This window comes from Vulpes lagopus, chromosome 4 (assembly GCF_018345385.1).
Source record: "Vulpes lagopus strain Blue_001 chromosome 4, ASM1834538v1, whole genome shotgun sequence".
NCBI lineage: Eukaryota > Metazoa > Chordata > Mammalia > Carnivora > Canidae > Vulpes > Vulpes lagopus.
In genome coordinates, this window is record NC_054827.1 from 14,136,388 (window position 1) to 14,156,717 (window position 20,330).

General features: G+C 39.9%; 1 protein-coding gene across 1 annotated transcript in view; it reads left to right on the forward strand.

Moving 5' to 3' along the window:
- Nucleotides 1-20,330, forward strand: part of SNX25 (sorting nexin 25) — a 131,895-nt gene that overhangs the window by 54,187 nt on the left and 57,378 nt on the right. The window contains exon 6 of the mRNA XM_041753079.1: nucleotides 14,291-14,361. Within this exon, the coding sequence (XP_041609013.1) occupies nucleotides 14,291-14,361 (71 nt within the window). The remainder of the gene's footprint in view (nucleotides 1-14,290; nucleotides 14,362-20,330) is intronic.

The window sequence follows — 20,330 nt, forward strand, 5'->3', positions numbered from 1 at the left end:
CTTGAACATAGATAATAATGGAATAAAATTATTAGGAAATAATGGGTTTTAAGTACTTTCGCCTTTAAAAAGCACAATTTAATAGCAAGTTTGTATAATTTTAATAATGGTAGGCTTTTTTTTTTTAAAGATTTTATTTATTTATTCATGAGAGACACAGGCAGAGGGAGAAGCAGGCTGCATGTAGGGAGCCCAACATGGGACTTGATCCCGGGACTCCAGGATCATGCCCTGGGCTGAAGGCAGGCGCTAAACCGCTGAGCCACCCAGGGATCCCCAATAATGGTAGGTTTTAATTCCTGAACAGTTAACAGCCAGCTCTCATAAGCCGACATAAGCCTTGTGAGGCGGCTCTAGTACAGTAGTTAGTGGCTCCACATGCTCTGCCTTTTGATGACCCTGCACAAGACAGAAATGCAATTCTTCTAGAAGTAGATGAGGGTTAACAACATAATGGGGCATCTGGATGGCTCAGTGGTTAAGCATCTGCCTTGGGTTCAGGTCATGATCCTGTGGTCCTGGAATTGAGTCCTGCATCAGGCTTCCCACAGGGAGCCTGCTTTTCTTTCTACCTGTGTCTCTGCTGCTCTCTCTGTTTCTCATGAATAAATAAGTAAAATCTTTAAAAAAGAAAAACAACAGCAACAAAACCCAAAAAACAACATAAGTCACCCTACAGCGACTACTCTAGCATCTAAAGTACACTCTACCCACAGCCCTGGGCTCGAGTCAAGCCTGGATTTCACAGCCCTGGCTTGTACTTGGCTCCCCTGCTTACAGGCGGTGTGGCCTTGGCGAATCACATAAACTCTGAGCCTCTGTTTTAACTGTAAAATGGAGAAAATAGTTCCTATTTCATAAGGCTATTGAGATAATTAAATGAGATGATGCATCAAAACAGTTCTGAGGACAGACATGCTACGCTCCCAATAAAGAGCTAAAAATATACCGTGAGCAGCGGAAGACAACAGAATTCTCAGATCCTCACTTGAATAGGGTTAGTGGATGAGATGAGGCAACACAATCTCTTACGTCAGAAAAACTTCACTTAAAGTGTATAAGAAAGTCACTGGGACATTTTCAATACAGAACATAAAACCAGGCAACTAAAGATGATATTCAGTAAACATTCTGAATGAAAATGCTTTAGGCGAGAATTGAGAATGGAATATAACAGCATTGGTGGTACATATTGGCTTATAAATAAATAGTTTATGGTGATAATAGCTGATATAAAAATATGAGGAACACTAATAAAAATGAGGTGCAGGTAGCAGAGAGGAAAAATTTTGGCTTTCTTGAGGTTAGCTGAAGGACACCAGCTAACTAGCTAGCTAGTGGTGACATAGCTTTGATTGCTTTTGTAACATGTAATTTCCACGGACTTCTGGGAACTAGAAAATGAATATATGGTAACATGTTATTTTAGGAAAATTTAAAGATATAAACAAGATGGAGAAAATAGAAGACACATGGCAACTGTTAATACTTGGTATTTTCCAGGTTATTTTTTTATATAAATAGCATGATTGTATATGTGAGTGTATGTAAGTTCAGTGTACCTCAGGCTGCTCTGGTCCAGAACTTCCTGGTGTGACTCCAATATAGTGTGCAGGTGTGTAAAGATAGAGGCTTCCTCAGCCCTCTAGGTGGTTGGGTAGGACCTGGGATCTGATTACGTGTTCTGTTCAAATATATCATTTGCAATATGTGCCAGAAATGGAAAAGGTTAGGAAGCCTGTGGAATCAGGTGCCTTCTATACACTAGAAAACTGGAACATTGGCCTAAAAGCCATGTTAGTGGACAGAACCTCTGACGACTCTGAGTCCCGACAGAATGATTCCCTGGTTTGTGCTACAGCTCCCTGGCACTTCCTGCTTAATAGCATTAAACACACCCCGTAAGAAGATAGCTCAGAACCTTGTTGTTATCCTCAGTAATACTCAAACATAAAAACTAAAATGAAGGACTTCACTGGTCTACAATATTGGTCTACAATATTGGTGAAGATTAAAAATTTGACACCCAGGGTTGGCAAGGATGTAGGAAAACAGACAACTTCATGTGCTGCTGGGAGGGGTATGAATTACTGCCTTTCTGTAGCACAGATTTATAATATGGAGAGCAGAGCTCAAAATGTGCCTTCTTTTTGATAGTTATTATTCATAAGAGTTTATTTTAAAGAAATAATCATGAACATGTGAAGATTTCTCCACGAATGTTTCTTGCAATTTTATTTAAAATAGAGACAAAATTGGGGATCCCTGAGTGCCTCAGCAGTTTGGTGCCTGCCTTTGGCCCAGGGCGTGATCCTGGAGTCCTGGGATCGAGTCCTACATCGGGCTCCCTGCATGGAGCCTGCTTCTCCCTCTGCCTGTGTCTCTCTCTTTCTTTGTGTCTATCATGAATAAATACATAAAAATCTTTAAAATATATATATAAAATAGAGACAAGCTTGAAATAATGGAATGGCTAACAATTAGGGTTTAGTGAAAAAAAAAGGTGACACATCTGTACAATGGGGTGACACTTAACAATCGTGTTACATCAGAGTGTTTAATAATACTGGAAGATGGTATACATTGAAAAGACTCTAAGGCCTTTTATAGCATAAATCTAGTCTTATGAAACAACAAAAAAAATTTGTTTGAAGATAAGTCTGGGGATCCCTGGGTGGCTCAGCGGTTTAGCGCCTGCCTTCGGCCCAGGGCACGATCCTGGAGTCCCACGATCGAATTCCATATCAGACTCCTTGCACAGAGCCTGCTTCTCCCTCTGCCTGTGTCTCTGCTTCCCTCCCTCTCTCTATGTCTTTCATGAATAAATAAATAAAAATATTTTTAAAAAGTCTGTAAATACTTACCAAAAGTTAATTGTGATTGACTTTGAATGTCATTCTGTGTGTATTTTCCCATTTTCTTCAAAGAATGTAAGTTACTTTAGAGAAAGTAAAAATGGGTTCAGCCTGAGAAAATCTGCCTAGCCACTTATCAGGTTAGAATAACAGATAGTAAAGCCAGCTACAAAGTTAACAGGAAACTATTTTTTTCTAAGTATACATAGCAGCTTTAAAATGTCATAATGATAGTCTTCTTTGAATGACTACTGCGTTCTTACTCATAAGAAACTTTGCCTTCTAACATCTTAGGTTTTGCTCTTTGAAATTATGTTGTTAAAAGTGACATATCCTATTTCTTGCCTGGAGGGTTTCAATCACTTTGACACAGAGAAGCATCCTCATTTCTAAGTCAGATGTAGAGTTACAGATGACAGTATTCTGGACTAACCATTCCATGTTTATCGTAAATTTGTACTTTCCGGGAAAATGAGACCCTGGATCTATGGGAAATTGACAGTTTACACAGCTCTGCTTTGAACCTGTCACCATGCTGCTTCGTTTAAATTTCACCTACACTCCACTCTTCCCCAGAATGCCATAGAAACTGTCTTTTCCTTTGGAGAGATAACCCATGTTTCTTCATGTTTATTTAAATGAGTCAATAAGCCTGATTTTGTTGGACTTCAGTGACCTTGGTGGCCTTAGATTGATTAGGTTGAGACACTTTTACAATCGGGAGAGAAGTAAGGCTACTTTAAAATTTTGCATATATATTTACAAACACGCATACATATGATCTCATTAAATGCTGCATATCTAAAGGGTCAGCCAACAGCGGTGTTGAGACAAATATGAGTTAATGTTTATTAAACTCTCACTGGGTCAGGCACTATTCCAATTTTGAAGGTGCTATCTCATTTAATCTTCCTGGCAATCCTATGTGGAAAAACACTGTTACTCTTCTTTTTACAAATGAGGACTCTGGAGTTTTAGAAAGCTTAAGTAATTTTTTTCAGGGTGACACAGTAAGTGTTGGAAGCGGGGTTTAAACACAGGCCACTTGGTGTCCGAGCCCACATGCCTAACTACTCTGCTACACTTAGCTGGGAAACAGCTTTAGTGTACCCAGGTGAAATCACCATGACTTTATTTCTTTTCAAATGCTGTAACTAAAGTCCCTCTAAATGAAAACATTACCCCTAACCTAGCGCACTGAAGACTGTAGCCACTTTGAAACCATTAGTTTTAAGTTTTAAATTTTTTAAAAACCTTTTTTATGTATGTGGTATTCTAATCTGTAATATGTTATTACTAATTTTATTTATTTTTTAGAGAGTGTGTGTGAGTGGAGGAGGGACAGAGGGAGAGGGAGAGAATCTCAAGCACACTCTGTGCTGGATGTGGAGCCTGATGCGATACTTGATATCATGACCGTGAGATCATGACCTGAGCCAAAATCAAGAGTCAGGACACTTAACCTACTGAGCCACTCAGGCATCCCTATAATTGCTAATTTTAGTGTAAAACCTATATTAAAACATTTACCATATTATACACTTAAGACTAGGATTTATTCAGCTTTTGACTCTCCTAAGACATTCCAGCATGTGCACACCCAAGGCCAGCTCTAAGATAGTAATTAAAAAAAATTTTTTTTTGTTTATTCATGAGAGACACAGAGAGAGGCAGAGACATAGGTGTGCCTTGAGGCACACCCAAGGCCAGCTCTAAGATAGTAATTAAAAAAAATTTTTTTTTGTTTATTCATGAGAGACACAGAGAGAGGCAGAGACATAGGTAGAGGAAAAAGTAGGCTTCCCACAGGAAACTCAATGTGAGACTTGATCCCAGGACCCTGGGATCACACCCGGAGCCGAAGGCAGACGCTAAACCACTGAGCCACCCGGGTACCCCTAAAATAGTAATATTTATTTATTTTTTTATTTTTTATTTTTTTTTAAATTTTTTTTTAAATTTTATTTATTTATGATAGGCACACAGTGAGAGAGAGAGAAGCAGAGACATAGGCAGAGGGAGAAGCAGGCTCCATGCACCGGGAGCCCGACGTGGGATTCGATCCCGGGTCTCCAGGATTGCGCCCTGGGGCCAAAGGCAGGCGCCAAACCGCTGCGCCACCCAGGGATCCCTAAAATAGTAATATTTAAAGAATTTATGTAAGGGGTGTCTAGTGAAATGAGGAGGCTAATATTTGGGGGTGTTTGTATAAATAACTTAGAAGTCAATTCTAACAGAATTCCATATTGTTCTGAACAGTTGATAGTGAAAGGCGATAAATGTATATATTTCTGAGGTGATTATTTTGAAGACTAATTTCATGGCATTTCAGGTGAGTTTGAGATAGTGGGAAGAATTCCAAAGTAAAAACCTGCTCTGAGTTTTTATTAACATAGTTAAGTGTTGAGAACTAAAAAGAGGTGAGGTGGTAACTTGTGCAAGAGACAATTATCTTCATGTGACTTGCCCTGGGATAAGAGCTACTGGCAGTAAGATATTGCCATAGCTGGAAAACAGGCAAATTCTTGTTAGTGGCTTCCTCTTAATATTGGAGTTTACATTATCATTTTGGAAGAACACATGTTATACCTGTGCACTTCGATCCAGAGAATGTTCACAAACATCAGTCCTTCAGGTTCTTGAACCAAACTCAGCACCAGCAATACCATGCACTCCTCTGGATGAAGAAAGCCGAGTGAGTGCTGATTATCCTTGAAGAGCTGGCTTCTGGAGGACTAGCAAGCTTGCTACCAAGGATAACCAGCATTTAGATGTACAGTCAACCTAATGAAAAACATTGGGTTGGGATGCTAATTCCCCATGCCGTCAGAAATCCGCTTATAACTTAAACTCCCCTAAAACTTAATTATTAATGGCCTACTATTGACTGGTAGCTTTACCAATAGCTTCTACAGTTAACATATATTTTGTACGTGATATGTATTATGTACCATATTCTTACAAATGAGCTAAAGAGAAGAAAATATTAAAGTGATAAGGAAAAGAAAACACACTTATGATACTGTATCAAAAAAGATCTCCATACAGTTGGACCCACATAATTCAAACCCATTTTATTCAAAGGTCAGCTGTATGTTGTGAACTTTTACTGAGAATTAAAGTTGCTCATTTCCCACGTTGTCTTTTGATATCAAGCAAAGTTGAATTTTACAAATTCAATTATCATCTTCAGATGCCTATTCTGTGCAAAGCCCCATGAGGAGGGTTTGCATATGTAAAGATGAATTGGTGTGGGCACCTTAGATTTACTCTGCTGTTGAGGTGTTAGTAGTCCAACATAGGAGACTCATGTGGGTATAAATTTTTTTTAATTTTTATTTATTTATTTATGATAGTCACAGAGACAGAGAGAGAGAGAGAGAGAGAGAGAGAGAGGCAGAGACACAGGCAGAGGGAGAAGCAGGCTCCATGCACCGGGAGCCCGATGTAGGACTCGATCCCGGGTCTCCAGGATCGCGCCCTGGGCCAAAGGCAGGCGCCAAACCGCTGCGCCACCCAGGGATCCCCTCATGTGGGTATAAATCGCTAAGTATGAAGCAAGAGATTAAGATCAGAAGTGGAGTGCAGATTGCTAAAGAAGTGGGTAGGAGCAAATACTTTATTCTGTAGAAGAGCGGAATCTGAGAACCCTGAGAGAGGAATGCTATGAACTAAGTATTTAGGAGTAAATACTATTTCAGCAGATAAGGAGCAGAGATTGTGTGTAAGAGGGAGAAGAAATAGAGCAGAGGCTGGGGGTCAGCAAAGAGCTGAGTGTGTGTTGGGGTATTGCATGTAGTCTGGTTTGGCAGGAAAATGGTATCCAAGAGGGATATAGAAGGCTGTGAGACTACAAAGATGATCTGGCATTGGCCATGCTTGTATCCTTGGAAGGACCTGAGACAAGATAAACATTAATTCATATTGACTTTTTAGGGTAGCTGGAAAGTGTTTAAGAGCATGAACTTTAGAATCCAGTAGCCGAGGTTATCATTTTGGCTCAAGTACTTAAAAGCAGTGGGACTTTGTATAGATTTCTTAATCCACCTGGATAATTTCTTCTCCTGTAATGTGGGGATAATTACAACACCTATTATGAGGATTAAATGAGAGAAAGTATCTAGACAGTTACCTGGTACTGAGTGAGAGGAATCTGTATAAATGTTAACTGGGTATTTCATAATAATTTTTTGGATTCATTTAAGAAATTTAACCCTTCATTCGAATAGCGTGTTTCTTCAGTACCATTAATGACTCATTTGTTTCAAGATCATGAATCACTAAGAGTATCAAAAGAACAGATTGTTCAGAATATTATTTGTACCTGTTTAGTTTTACAGATGTTCTTGTATATTAAGTTAGCTTCTTGTCTTAGTTCAGGCCATGCTACAGGCTGGGTGGCTTAAACAACAGACGTTTATTACTCACAGTTCTGGAGGCTGACAAGTTCAAGACCAAGGAATTGGCTATTGGGTGTATGGTGAGGGCCCACTTCCTGGTTTATAGAAGGCCTTCTTCTTGCTATAACCTCACAAAATGGAAAGAGCTCTCTGAGGTCTGTATTTTTAAAGGCAGTCTTATCATTTTAAGGGCACTACCCACAAGGGCTAATCACCTTCCCAAGGTCTCACCTCCAAATATCATCGCATTGGGGATTAGGCTTCAACAGTCAGTCCATAGTACTGGAGTGCCTGTTACATGTTTAGTGCCAATCTAGATCCTGTAGGAGAATATAAGACACCATCCCAGTCTTCAAGAGGCTCATGATTTAGTTGGGGACAAAAAAGGTAGCATATCTTTCTATGGACAAAGCCACAAGCTTCTCTTAGGCTCAGGTGTTATTTCTTGGAGAAGTTTAGGCCCTGAAAGGACTGGACGTACCATTTCACAAGTGCACAGCACTCTGTGGAAATGTGACTCTTTAAAACAGCAATATAGGGATCCCTGGGTGGCGCAGCGGTTTGGCGCCTGCCTTTGGCCCAGGGCGCGATCCTGGAGACCCGGGATCGAGTCCCACGTCGGGCTCCCGGTGCATGGAGCCTGCTTCTCCCTCTGCCTGTGTCTCTGCCTCTCTCTCTCTCTCTCTCACTGTGTGCCTATCATAAATAAATGGAAATTGAAAAAAAAAAAATAAATAAATAAAACAGCAATATAAAATAGTAGATAAATAGGTACTGTTTTGGAGCAGAAGTAATTTAGGATTTCAGAGAAGAGAAATATTAATGTGAACTAGAAGGAAGAAGTACTATATATAAGACCTCATTAGGTGGACAAGTAGGGAGATTGTTTCCAGAGGGAAACAGCATGAGCAAAAGCCTAGAAAGTGGCTGTAGTTTTGGGAGGGGAGTATAGAAACTGCCCTGGTTGAATGGATAAAATTAACCCAGGAAACAACAGGTGTTGGCCAAGATGCAGAGAAAGGAAACTCTCTTTTACACTTCTGCAAACTGGTGCAGCCACTATAGAAAACAGTATGGAGGTTCCTCAAAAAGTTAAAAATAGAACTACCCTATGACCTAGCAATTGCACTACTAAGTATTTACCCAAAGGATACAAAAATACAGGGACATAAGCCCCTCGATGTTAATAGCATCATTATCTACATTATCTACAATAACCAAAATATGGTAAGAGCCCAAATGTCCATTGACTGATGAGTGGATAAATATATCCATATAACATATACATATATAATGGAATATTACTCAGCCATCAAAAAGAGTGAAATCTTGTCATTCACAACCTGTGGATGGAGCTAGAGGGTATTATGCTAAGCAAAATAAGTCAGAGAAAGACAAAAACCATATGATTTCAATTTTATGTGTAATTTATGAAACAAAACAAGTGAACATAGCAGGGGAAGAGAGAGGCAAACCAAGAAAACAGACTCTTAACTATAGAAAATAAACTAATAGCTACTGGAGGGGCAGTGGTTGGGTGGGGATGGTTAAATAGGTGATGGAGATTAAGGAGGGTACCTATTGTGTTAAGCACCAGGTGTTGTATGTAAGTGATTATTCTATACCTGAAATAATGCACTTGATACTAATATTACACTGTATGTTAACTAAGTGGAATTTAAATAAAAACTTAGAGTGGGGGAAAGAAACTGACCTGGTTCAGTCCATGTTTATATGGAGGAGAAAAAGAAGTTGGGTTGGATAAGAGGGATGGTGCCAAGTTGCAGAGTTGACTGCAGGCTGGAATATAGAGTCATTGGTTTGGGGAGGTCACTGGAAGTGTTGAGCAATGGAGAGAGGAGATGACTGTGGTCTTTTAGGAATGTTTTGACAGGCATGCTCCTGGTGGTTTGGGAGGAAGGATTGAAGTCCAGAAGGCAATTAGGCTATCTAGCTAGTGCGGTGTCCCACATGTGAAAAGGTTTGGTGACAAATGGAAGAGTAAGAAAGGAACTTATTTAGAGATTCAAAGGACAAGTCAATAGAGCTTTGAGACTGATATTTACTGTTGGGGAAGATCTCTGAGATAGGATTTTGAGCCTAGAAGAACAGAGGCTGGTGCATAAATGGCGAGGTAAAGAAATCGTATGGTGCGTTGCACAAGGTAGGTTTAGTTTGGACAGGTAGAGATAGGTAGGCAGGCATGGAGGTATATAGAAACAGTTTGGAAAATGTTTTAAAATGACTCCTAGTTCTACCCTTTTAATGTGGTTGCCCTTCATTTTCCTTTGTCTCTATTTTGCACTGTAGCCCTGGTTCCTTTACCTACATATTTACATATCTGAAATCACGAGTGTACATACCATTTTGCATCTTAAAATCTGTCATTAAAATCTATATTTATGTAGTTTTTATAATGATAAATATTATTGACTGTTTCTCCCTTAGTCTTCTGTATCCCCAGTGCTTTCTGAAAGCAGAGACCATTTTAGTGCTGTTCAGTGTCTAGAACATAGGAAATGATTAACAAACATTTCATGAAAGCATATTGATCACATAGATTATTGCTTTTCTTGGTAGAAGTTGCTATAATAAGCATGTATAAGTTTTTTTGTTGTTGCTTCTATTAAACCTTATGATAAGTTCCTAGGATGGGGATTGCTGCATGAAAAGACATTGTTTATTTGTAGTTCATCCCAATGGCAATGGCAATGACAAGGATGAGTTTGGAGACAGACATGTGCTGCACTTGAATGAAAAGTCAGTACTTTCTGCTCATAGAACTGAATTCCAGGGTTAAATTTAAGACTCAGGGAGAATTAGACTTTGATGGTCCCAGGTTTGTGTATGCTTCTTATAAGCTGTTCCCTCATCCATTCAGTAACGAAAGAAAAAGCACCTAGGAAGCTATTGTTGTCCTTTACCATTATTTGGAGGAATGAAGGCAGTTTCATCAGAAATCTTTATCGATCATATAATGTCGTAGCTAGATTCCCATTTGGAAAACATTGCTGAGGGTGTATTTAGCCATTCTTGATGTATGGAGTCTTCAGGGAGCTATCAGTTGGGATGGCACTTGGCCATGAGAAAAGTTGACTTACAATGTGTTAAACAAAGTTAGGGATTGCTTTTCCTCATGTAATGAGACATCATAGGGTAGGTAGCCTGGGGCTGTTATGATGGTTCAGTGATGTCACTGGAGATTTAAACTCCTGTCTACTAATGTCACCATCTTTGCTTGTGGCTTTCATCCTCTTGGCTGCTGTGACTTCATCCTGTTTCATGCAGGAAAATGGAGGAAAGGCAAGGACAAGAGATTGAAAGGGCTTTTCAGTGGAGCCTATCCCTTTAGAATGCTTTCCTGGAATCCACAGCCAGCAATTCTGCTCTTTTCTCATTAGCTAGAACTACAATTGACCCTTGAACAACACAGATCTGAACTGTTGCAGGTTTTTTCGATTGGTACAATACTGTAAATGTATTTTCCTTATGATTTGCTTAACATTTTCTTTTCTCTAGCTTTATTAGAATACAGCATATAATACAGTGTATGTGTCTCTCAACTGCTTATGTCATTATTAAGGCTGCTTGTCCACAGTAGGCTATAAGTAGTGAAGTTTTTGAGGAGTCAAAGTTATATATGGATTTTCAAGGGCTTGAGGACATGGGCACCTCTAACCCTCACATTTTTCAAGGGTCAAATGTTTATCAGGTTATCCCTAACTGTTAGGGAGAAGGTTAGCATTTTTAGCTGGGTGTGTTGCTTTCCCTGATAAAAATGATTTGGTTTGTGAGGAAGAAAGAGAAGAAGAATGTTGGCAACCAGCAATGTGGCCACAATCTCCAGGTGACATGCTGACAATGCCTTTTCTTTGAGGTGGTGAGAGGGGAGCATTGATATTTTTATCATACAAGTGGATGAATAAAAAGATGTGAATTTGTGAGGAGTCCATGAATAGCTACGACTATGATGAATTTATGTCTGTCCATCTGGGTTTTAGTTGAAAAGCAAAATAATGTATCAAGCCAGCCAAATATGGCATTAAACCTTAGGATGCTACAAAGTTTATGTTTAGCAGAGTATGAATTAATATTGAATAGCTTTATCATGGGCAGACTCTTAGTCAATATAATGAAGGGCTAAGAAACATTCAGGCTAGAGGATTTTGATTAGGGCAATACTTAATAACCATTGTATGGCTCTTAAGAACTTGAGTTTATAAGCCCAGCTCAAAAAAGCCATAACTCTAGGATTATACCCAGCACTTAGAATGTACATTTTTATTTTTCCTGACTCAGAGGTGGGTTTCTTATCTTTAAAGATTTTTATTTATTCATTTGACAGAGAGAACGAGCAGGGGAGGGGCAGAGGGAGAGGGAGAAGCAGACTCCCTGATGTGGGGCTCAATTCCAGGACTCTGGGATCATGACCTGAACCGAAGGCAGACACTTAGACACTGAGCCACCCAGTCACCCCCCTCAGAGGTGTTTTCAGTTACACATGCATATACGTGGTACTCTACTCCAGTGGGTTTTTTTTTTCTCATATTAAACTTTTGTTTTAATGATTCTCAAAATTCTGTGACAGATTTTTGGTCAAATTGTTTCTTCTAAAAAGTACTGATGTTAAGAACTAATAACTTAAAACTGTCACACACACACACACACACACACACAAAGACAAATGGTCCACAAAACATTTTCCTTTCCTTCTGAAGGTTTTATGATGCATCGTTATTATTAACCAGTCTTTTACTATTAAATGACCAATTGACACATAGTTCTGAGACCAGTTCTTCCACTGCTGATTAAGACTGGAGTGACAGGTATTAGGGATAATAATCATTTAGCCTTTGAGTTTTCTGGGAAGACTTGGTGACCTTGCCAGCTCCACCTGCCACCTTGTCCATTGCTTTAAAAAAAAAAAAAAAGTATTTGTTAGAGAGAGAGAGGCAGAGACACAGGCAGAGAGAGAAGCAGGCTCCATGCAGGGAGCCTGACGTGGGACTCGATTCTGGGTCTCCAGGATCACGCCCTGGGCTGAAGGTGGCGCTAAACTGCTGAGCCACCCGGGCTGCCCTTGTCCATTGCTTTGATGACACCCACAGCAACTGTCTCATGTCATGAACACCAAAGTGACCCAGAGGAGGATAGTTAGAGAAGCTCTCAACACACACAGGCTTGCCAGGAACCATATCAACAGCAGCATCACCAGATTTCAAGAACTTGGGACCATCTTCCAGCTTTTATCCAGAACAATGACCTATCTGCTCCTTCAGCTCAGCAGACTTGGAAGCAACGTGAGCTGGATGACAATCCAGCACAGGTGCATATCCAGCACTGATTCAGGATAATCACCTGAGCTGTGAAGGCAGCTGATTCCATTGATAGGTCATTTTTGCTGTCACCTGCCATGTTGCCACAATGAACATCTTTGACAGATACGTTCTTGACATGGAAGTCCACATTGTCCCCAGGAAGGACCTCACTCAAAGCTTCATGGTGCACTTCAACAGACTTCACTTCAGTTGTAACATTGACTGGAGCAGGGTGACCACCATGCCGCATTTAAGAACACCAGTCTTGACTCTGCCCACAGGGATGGTAACCAATAACACCAATTTTGTAGATGTCCTGGAGAGGCAGACATATGGGCTTATTATTTGGACAAGATGGTGGCAGGATGCAATCCAGAGCTTCAAGCAGTGTGGTTCCACTACAGTTTCATCTTTACAGGTGACTTTCCATCCCTTGAACCAAGACATGTCAGCACTTGGCTCCAGCATGTTGTCACCATTCCAACTAGAAATTGGCACAAATGGTACTGTGTTGGGGTTGTAGCCAGCTTTCTTAATGTAGGTGCTGACTTCCTTAATGATTTCCTCATATCTCTTCTGGCTGTAGGGTGGCTCAGTGGACTCCATTTGGCTAACACCAAAAGTTAGTTGTTTTCACCCAGTGTGTAAGCCAGAAGGGCATGCTCACAGGTCTGCCCATTCTTGGAGATACCTGCCTCAAATTCACCAATACCAGCAGCAACAATCAGGACAGCACAGTCAACCTGAGACATGTCTGGAATCATGTTTTTGATAAAGTCTGTGTGTCCTGGGGGCATCAATGATGGTCACATACTTGCTGGTCTTGAATTTTCACAGGGAGATATCAGTGGTGATACCACATTCATGTTCAGCTTTCAGTTTAGCCAGACCCAGGCATCCTGGAAAGAGCCCTTTCCCATCTCAGTTGCCTTCTTCTCAAATCTCTCAATAGTTCTTTTGTCGATCCCACCACATTGTAGATCAGATGACCAGTAGTGGGAGACCAGCCTGAACCTGCATGTTCAGCGATGACCATGTTGATTGAGTCTTTTCCTTTCCCATTTTGGTATAGATTTAGCAGTGGTTTTCACACCTGTGTTCTGGCAGCAAACCCGTTGCAAAAAAAGCTCTACTCCAGTGGTTCTTAACTCTTTCTGTGGATGGACAGAACCATCCAACAGAACTTTCTGTAAGGATGAAAGTGTTCTGTTTGCACTGGTCAGTATGGTCTGTGAAGTGCATCTGGCCACTGAGCACTTCAAATGTGGGTAGTACACCTGAGGATCTAAAATTTTAGGTAGCTACATGTGGCTCAAGGTCACTCTTCCAGACAGTCCAGATTTAGAAGGTAGAATCAACAGGCTGCAGTTATCATGCAGGGAGAGGAGGGTGGTGGTGGTGGGGGTGGTGAAAGAGGAGGAAGAGTTGAGTGTAACCTTCAAGTTTTCTGTCTTCAGAGAGGGGGCAGGTGGTGATACTTCTGGTACAGGGACAGAGTGGGGGTGAGTTCATGGTTTTACATGAAGGCCTCAGCCCATGGCACAGCACCTGGCCTGTTGGAGGTACTTAATCCATGATAGATGGCTTTAATAATACTTGGGCAGGATTTATAGTTCCTGTGTTTTATTTGATTAGTACAATATGCAATCTAAAAGGTATCACTGAAAATAGTATTTTCTAACTATTCCATCTTTTCTTCTCTCTCTTTCAATATCAGGTATCAAATTGTAGTAGAAATAATCCAAGCAACTACAATTAGCAGTTTTCCCCAGCTGAAGAGGCACAAAGGTAAGAACCGATTTGTTTTCTTCACATACGTTCTAGAGATTCTGAGTCTGTCCTCAGTCAGTGTGTTAGCAAGTATGAGCATTCTTCTGGCTTATATTTAAATATTTTCATTTTATTAAACTAATAGTATAACAGCAGCCTTAGAGAAAGTAAACATAAGTTCATGCTAACAAAAACCTTTGTGTTTCTGTGTTTCTTTAAAGTTTATTCATCTGTAGTCATAATTTTTCAAAGACTGAAATCATTGGGTACATAGTGCTGCTGTTTTTAAAGTAAGCATGATTTTACAGTTTTTTTCCTCATTAAAATTTAATTGTAATATTCATTAATATTTCTAACTTGAAACATCTTGATAAAGGTCTCCAATTGAATCGATGTTTCATAATCTTCTTAACCTTTCCCTTTAATTAAGATTTGTGTTGTGAATAACTTCTTTCCTCCTTCTACATTTAAAAAAAAAAAGTTCTATTCCCCCCCATTTGTTTCCTTCATTTTTTGTAAAAGATTTTATTTATTTAATTGACAGAAAAAAATAATTGACAGAGAGAGCATGCACATGCACACGTAGAGTGGCAGGGAGGAGAAGCAGGCTCCCCACTGAGCAGGGAGCCCAACAGAAGGCTTGATCCCAGGATCCTGGGATCACAACCTGAGCCAAAGGCAGATACTTAACCAACTGAGCCACCCAGGCACCCCCATCTGTTACTCTTAAATTAAGACTTTTAACCAGGCATGATAATGAGGAATAATGAAGGTGTGAAGCTGCTCTCAACACCCTCATAGTTGGCCTGGGGCTAGCATATATATTCCCCTCTCATATATGAAGTTGAAGGCCATATCATAGTCTAGATTGCAGGTCTTGCTTCATAGCTGAGAGGCAGTAAACACCCCCTACCCTGTAGACTAGCCTTTCCATGAAAATCTCCAGGCCCATTCAAGTCCCGTCAGAGTGTTAAAAAAAAAGGAAGAGTTGGGCTAGAGCCTCAAAATGTATTCCCAGATTTCTAAATGATGCAAAGGCAAGAGGAAGGTTGGCCTGGGGACTATTCCTTGTGTCTGAATCATTGATTGAGGTAGGAGCTGGGTATAAAGGAGGTGAAGGTACAGACTAGGGAGAGACACTAATTCTTAATCTCTGCCCAGTATGGAAGATTGTACAAATTTGTTCATTAAAAAAATGGTCACTCAACACTGATGAGGTGATGATGATACAGGACTGGATAAAACAAAATCTCTGCATTCATCAAGCCCCTAAATGAGATTGGGAGGCAATCAGACAAAGAGCAAATCAAATAAACATTTTAGATGGTGTTATGTACCCTGAAGAAAAACAAAGCTGTGAGATATGAGGTGTATGGAAGGGACAGCTGGTTCACTGGAGGGGGAGGAAGATTTGCATTCAGATAGGGCCATTGGAGAAGACCTCACCTACGTGGTGACCTGGGAGCAAAGACCTAGGGGCTTGAGGGTGTTCGTGGAAGGACAGGTGTAAAACTCCAGGACAGAAGCATGCGGAGTTTGCTTGAGTTCCCTGTGTGGCTGGAAAGGGGTGAAATGGGGGAGATCAGAGGTGGCACAGGACCCCATTCTGAAGGGCCTTACTGGTACAGCTGGGACTTTGGCTTTTAGTCAGCATAAGGAAGGAAGTAACTTCAGAGGCTTTTGAGCAAAGGAGGTGTGATCTTATTGATTCCTGCAAGGCTGTGGGCTCTGTTTCTCTCCTTTTTTCTTACTCTTCCTGCAGAGAAGATGCTTCATTTTAGATATATTTTAAAGAGGATATTAGAGAATTCTAGTTGCCACCATTATCTTTCCTCAGTGTTCTTCCTTGTTATGTGAGTTTAGTCAGAGATCCCTTTCCTTATTTGTGGTGTATTAGTTCACTAGGGCTGTGATAACAAAGTAGCACAGACTAAATGGCTTAGACAATAGAACTTTATTTTCACACAATTCTGGAGCCTGGAAGTCTGAGATCAAGGTGTCCAAGATGTTGGCAGGGTTGGTCCCTCCTGAGGACTGTGAGGGAGGGGTCTGTTTCAGCCTCTTTCCTTGGCTTATAGTTGGCCTTCTCTCTATGTCTTCATATTGTCTTCCCTTGGCCCAGGTCTTTATCTAAATCTCCTGTTCTTGCAAGGACACCAGTCATATTGGATGAGGGTCCACACTAATGGCCCCATTTTATTTATTTTTTAATTAAAAGGTTTTTTTAGAGATTTATTTATTTACTTCAGAGAGAGTGCATGCACAAGAGAGAGAGAGAAGCGGAGAGGGAGAGGGAGAGAGCAAGCACAAGCCAGGGGGAGCAACAGAGAGAGAAGGCTCCCGGCTGAGCTGGGAGACCAATGTGGAGCTCGATCCCAGGACCCTGGGATCATGACCTGAGCTGAATGCAGATGCTTACCCACTGAGCCACCCAGGCACCACATAAAGTCTTATTTTATGAGAGCACTTTGATCAAATATAGTTCTTTCTTTTTTAATTTAAATTCAATTTGCTAACATATAATTTAATACCCAGTGCTCATCATATACATGCCCTCCTTAAGTTACCCCCCCCTCACTCACTTCCCCTTCTGCACCTGTTTGTTTTTTTTTCCCAGAGTTAGGAGTCTCTCATGGTTTTCTTTCTAATTTTTTCCCCACTCAGTTCCCTCCCTTCCCCGTACTCCTCTGCACTATTTCTTATATTGCACATATGAGTGAAACCATATGATAATTGTATTTCTTTGATGGACTTATTTCACTCAGCATAGTACCCTTAAATTCCATCCACATTGATATAAATGGTAGATATTCATCCTTTCTGATGGCTGAGTACTATTCCATTTTATATGTATACCACATCTTTATCCATTCATCTGTTGAAGGACATTGTGGCTCCCTCCACAGTTTGGCTATTGTGGACATTGCTGCTATGAACATTGGGGTGCAGGTGTCCTGTCATTACATTTGGGGTAAATATACCTAGTAGTGCAATTGCTGGGTCATAGGGTAGCTCTGTTTTTAACTTCTTGAGGAACGTCCACACACACTTTTCCAGAGTGGCTGCACCAGCTTGCATTCCTACCCACAGTGTAAGAGGGTTCCTCTTTCTCCACATTCTCACCAATATTTGTTGTTTCTTATTTTGTTAATTTTAGCCATTCTCACCAGTGAAAGTGTATCTCATTGAGGTTTTGATTTGTATTTCCCTGATGACAAATGATGTGGAGCATTTTTTCATGTGTCTGGTGGCCATTTGTATGTTTTCTTTGGAGAAACGTCTTTTCATGTCTTCTGCCTATTTCTTGACTTGATTGTTGTTTTTTGGGTGTTGAGTTTGATGAGTTGTTTATAGATCTTGGATACTAGCCCTTTATCTGACATGCCATTTGCAAATATCTTCTCCCATTCTGTGGGTTGCCTTTTAGTTTTGTTGACTGTTTCCTTTGCTGTGCAGAAGCTTTTTTATCTTGATGAAGTCCCGGTAGTTCATTTTTGCTTTTGTTTCCTTTGCCTTTATAGACATGTCTTTCAGGAAGCTGCTGTGGCCAAGTTCAAAAAGGTTGTTGCCTATGTTCTCCCCTAGGGTTTTGATGGATTCCTGTCTCACATTTAGATCTTTCATCCATTTTGAATTTATCTTTGTGTATGGTCTAAGAGAGGTGGTCCAGTTTCATTCTTCTGTGTGTGGCTGTCCAATTTTCCCAACACCCATTTATTGAAGAGATTGTTTTTTTTTTTTCTATTGGATATTCTTTCCTGCTTTGTTGAAGATTAGTTGACTATAGAGTTGAGAGTTCATTTCTGGATTTTCTATTTTGTTCCATTTATCTGTGTGTCTGTTTCTGTGCTAGTACCATACTGTCTAGATGATCACAGCTTTGTAATAATAGAGCTTGACCTCAGGTTTTGTGATGCCTCTAGCATTGGTTTTCTTTTTCAACGTATCTTTGGCTATTTGGGGTCTTTTCTGGTTCCATAGAAATCTTAGGATTACTTGTTCCAATTCTGCGAAGAAAGTCCATGGTATTTTGATAGGGATTGCACTGAATGTATAAATTGCTCTAGGTAGCATAGACATTTTCACAATATTTGTTCTTCCAATCCATGAACATGAAATATTTTTCCATTTCTTTGTGTGTTCCTACAGTTTCTTTTATGAGTATTCCACTGTTTTCTGAGTACAGATCTTTTCCCTCTTTGGTTAGGTTTATTCCTAGGTATCTTAGAAGTTTTGGTGCAATTGCAAATGGGATCGATTCCTTAAATTCTCTTTCTTTAGTCTCATTGTTAGTGTATAGAAATGCAACTTATTTCTGTGCATTGACTTTATATCCTGTCACATTGCTGAATTGCTGTATGAGTTCTAGCAATTTTGGAATGGAGTCTTTGGGTTCTCCACATGTCATCTGTGAAGAGTGAGAGTTTGACTTCTTTTTTGCCAACTTGTTCTTTTTGTTCTCTGATGGCTGAGGGTAGGATTTCTAGTACTGTGTTGAACAACAGTGGTGAGAGTGGGCATCCCTTTCGTGTTCCTGACCTTAGGGGAAAGGCTGTCTCAGTTTTTCACCATTGAGAATGATACTCACTGTGGGCTTTTCGTAGATGGCTTTTGTGATATTGAGGTATGTTCCCTCTGTCCCTGCACTTTGAGAGTTTTAATTAAGAAAGGATGCTGTATTTTGTCAAATGCTTTCTGTATATCAATTGAGAGGATCATATGGTCCTTGTCTCTTATTAATGTGATCTATCATATTAATTGATTTATGAATGTTGAACCACCCTTGCATCCCAGGGATAAATCCCACTTAGTTGTGGTGAATAATTTTTTTAATATACTGTTGGATCCTCTTGGCTAGTAGCATCTTGATGAATATTTTGACATCCATGTTCATCAGGAATATAGGTCTGTAATTCTTTTTGTTGGGGTCTTTGTCTGGTTTTGGGATCAAAGTAATGCTGGCCTCATAGAATGATTTTGGAGGTTTTCATTTCTATCTTGATCAGATGTATTTCTGTTTAAGTTTATTCTAAGTTCTAATTGGATAGTTATGGTTTATCTGGTTTCACGTTAAGCCAGAGAATCTCTTCGTTTCTCAAAGTCTAGGACTCTGCTTCTTGTGTATGCAAAACTAGCCTGAGACAACTTTATAGGCTGAGTTTGGGAGAAGTGATCTCCATACGAGGGACATTTCACGTTGGTCTCAGAGGACAGAATGTATACCGGAGAACTTAGTGGGGAGAACCAACTTTGATATTGCTTCACAAAGCAAACTTTTACACTTATGTACCCGCATGTAGCATATAAATGTGGGGAAGTCAGTGTGACCAAAACAAAGATTTTTATAATTAATTTTTCAGTTTACATTCTGTATATCCCTAGAGTGTTTTGGTAGAATATTTACATTATATTTTTATGGGCTAATTCTACTAAAAAAGAGTGCTCAATATTTTTATAAGTTACTTGAATTATTACATTTTCTAAATCTTAAAAAATTAATTTTTTATTATATAATTAAACATTTTCTTCCTAATTTTATTCAGGTTATGGTAAACGACATGGTTAATGATTCAAGTCTATTTATGTTGGTATTTTTATAATAAAACATTTCAGTGTTTGTGCCACTGGACATATAGCCCTAGCATGATTAGAGAAACCATATAATGCACAAATGAAAGTTGAAATGAAAAATGAAAGTTGATTATATATGAAATATTTTTTTAAAGATTTTATTTATTTATTTTGAGAGAGAGAGAGCATGCGCCCAGGCAGGGGAAGGAGCAGAGAGAGAAAGAAAGAGAGATAGAGAATTTCAAGCAGACTCCATACTGAGCTCTGAGCCTGACTTGGGCCTCAATCCCACGACCTCAAGATCATGATCGAGCCAAAACCAAGAGCCAGATGCTCAACCTACTGAGCCACCCAGGAGCCCCTATTTATGAAATCTTTAAAAAGTATTTTTGGAATATTCCGACGAGGAGGGTGAT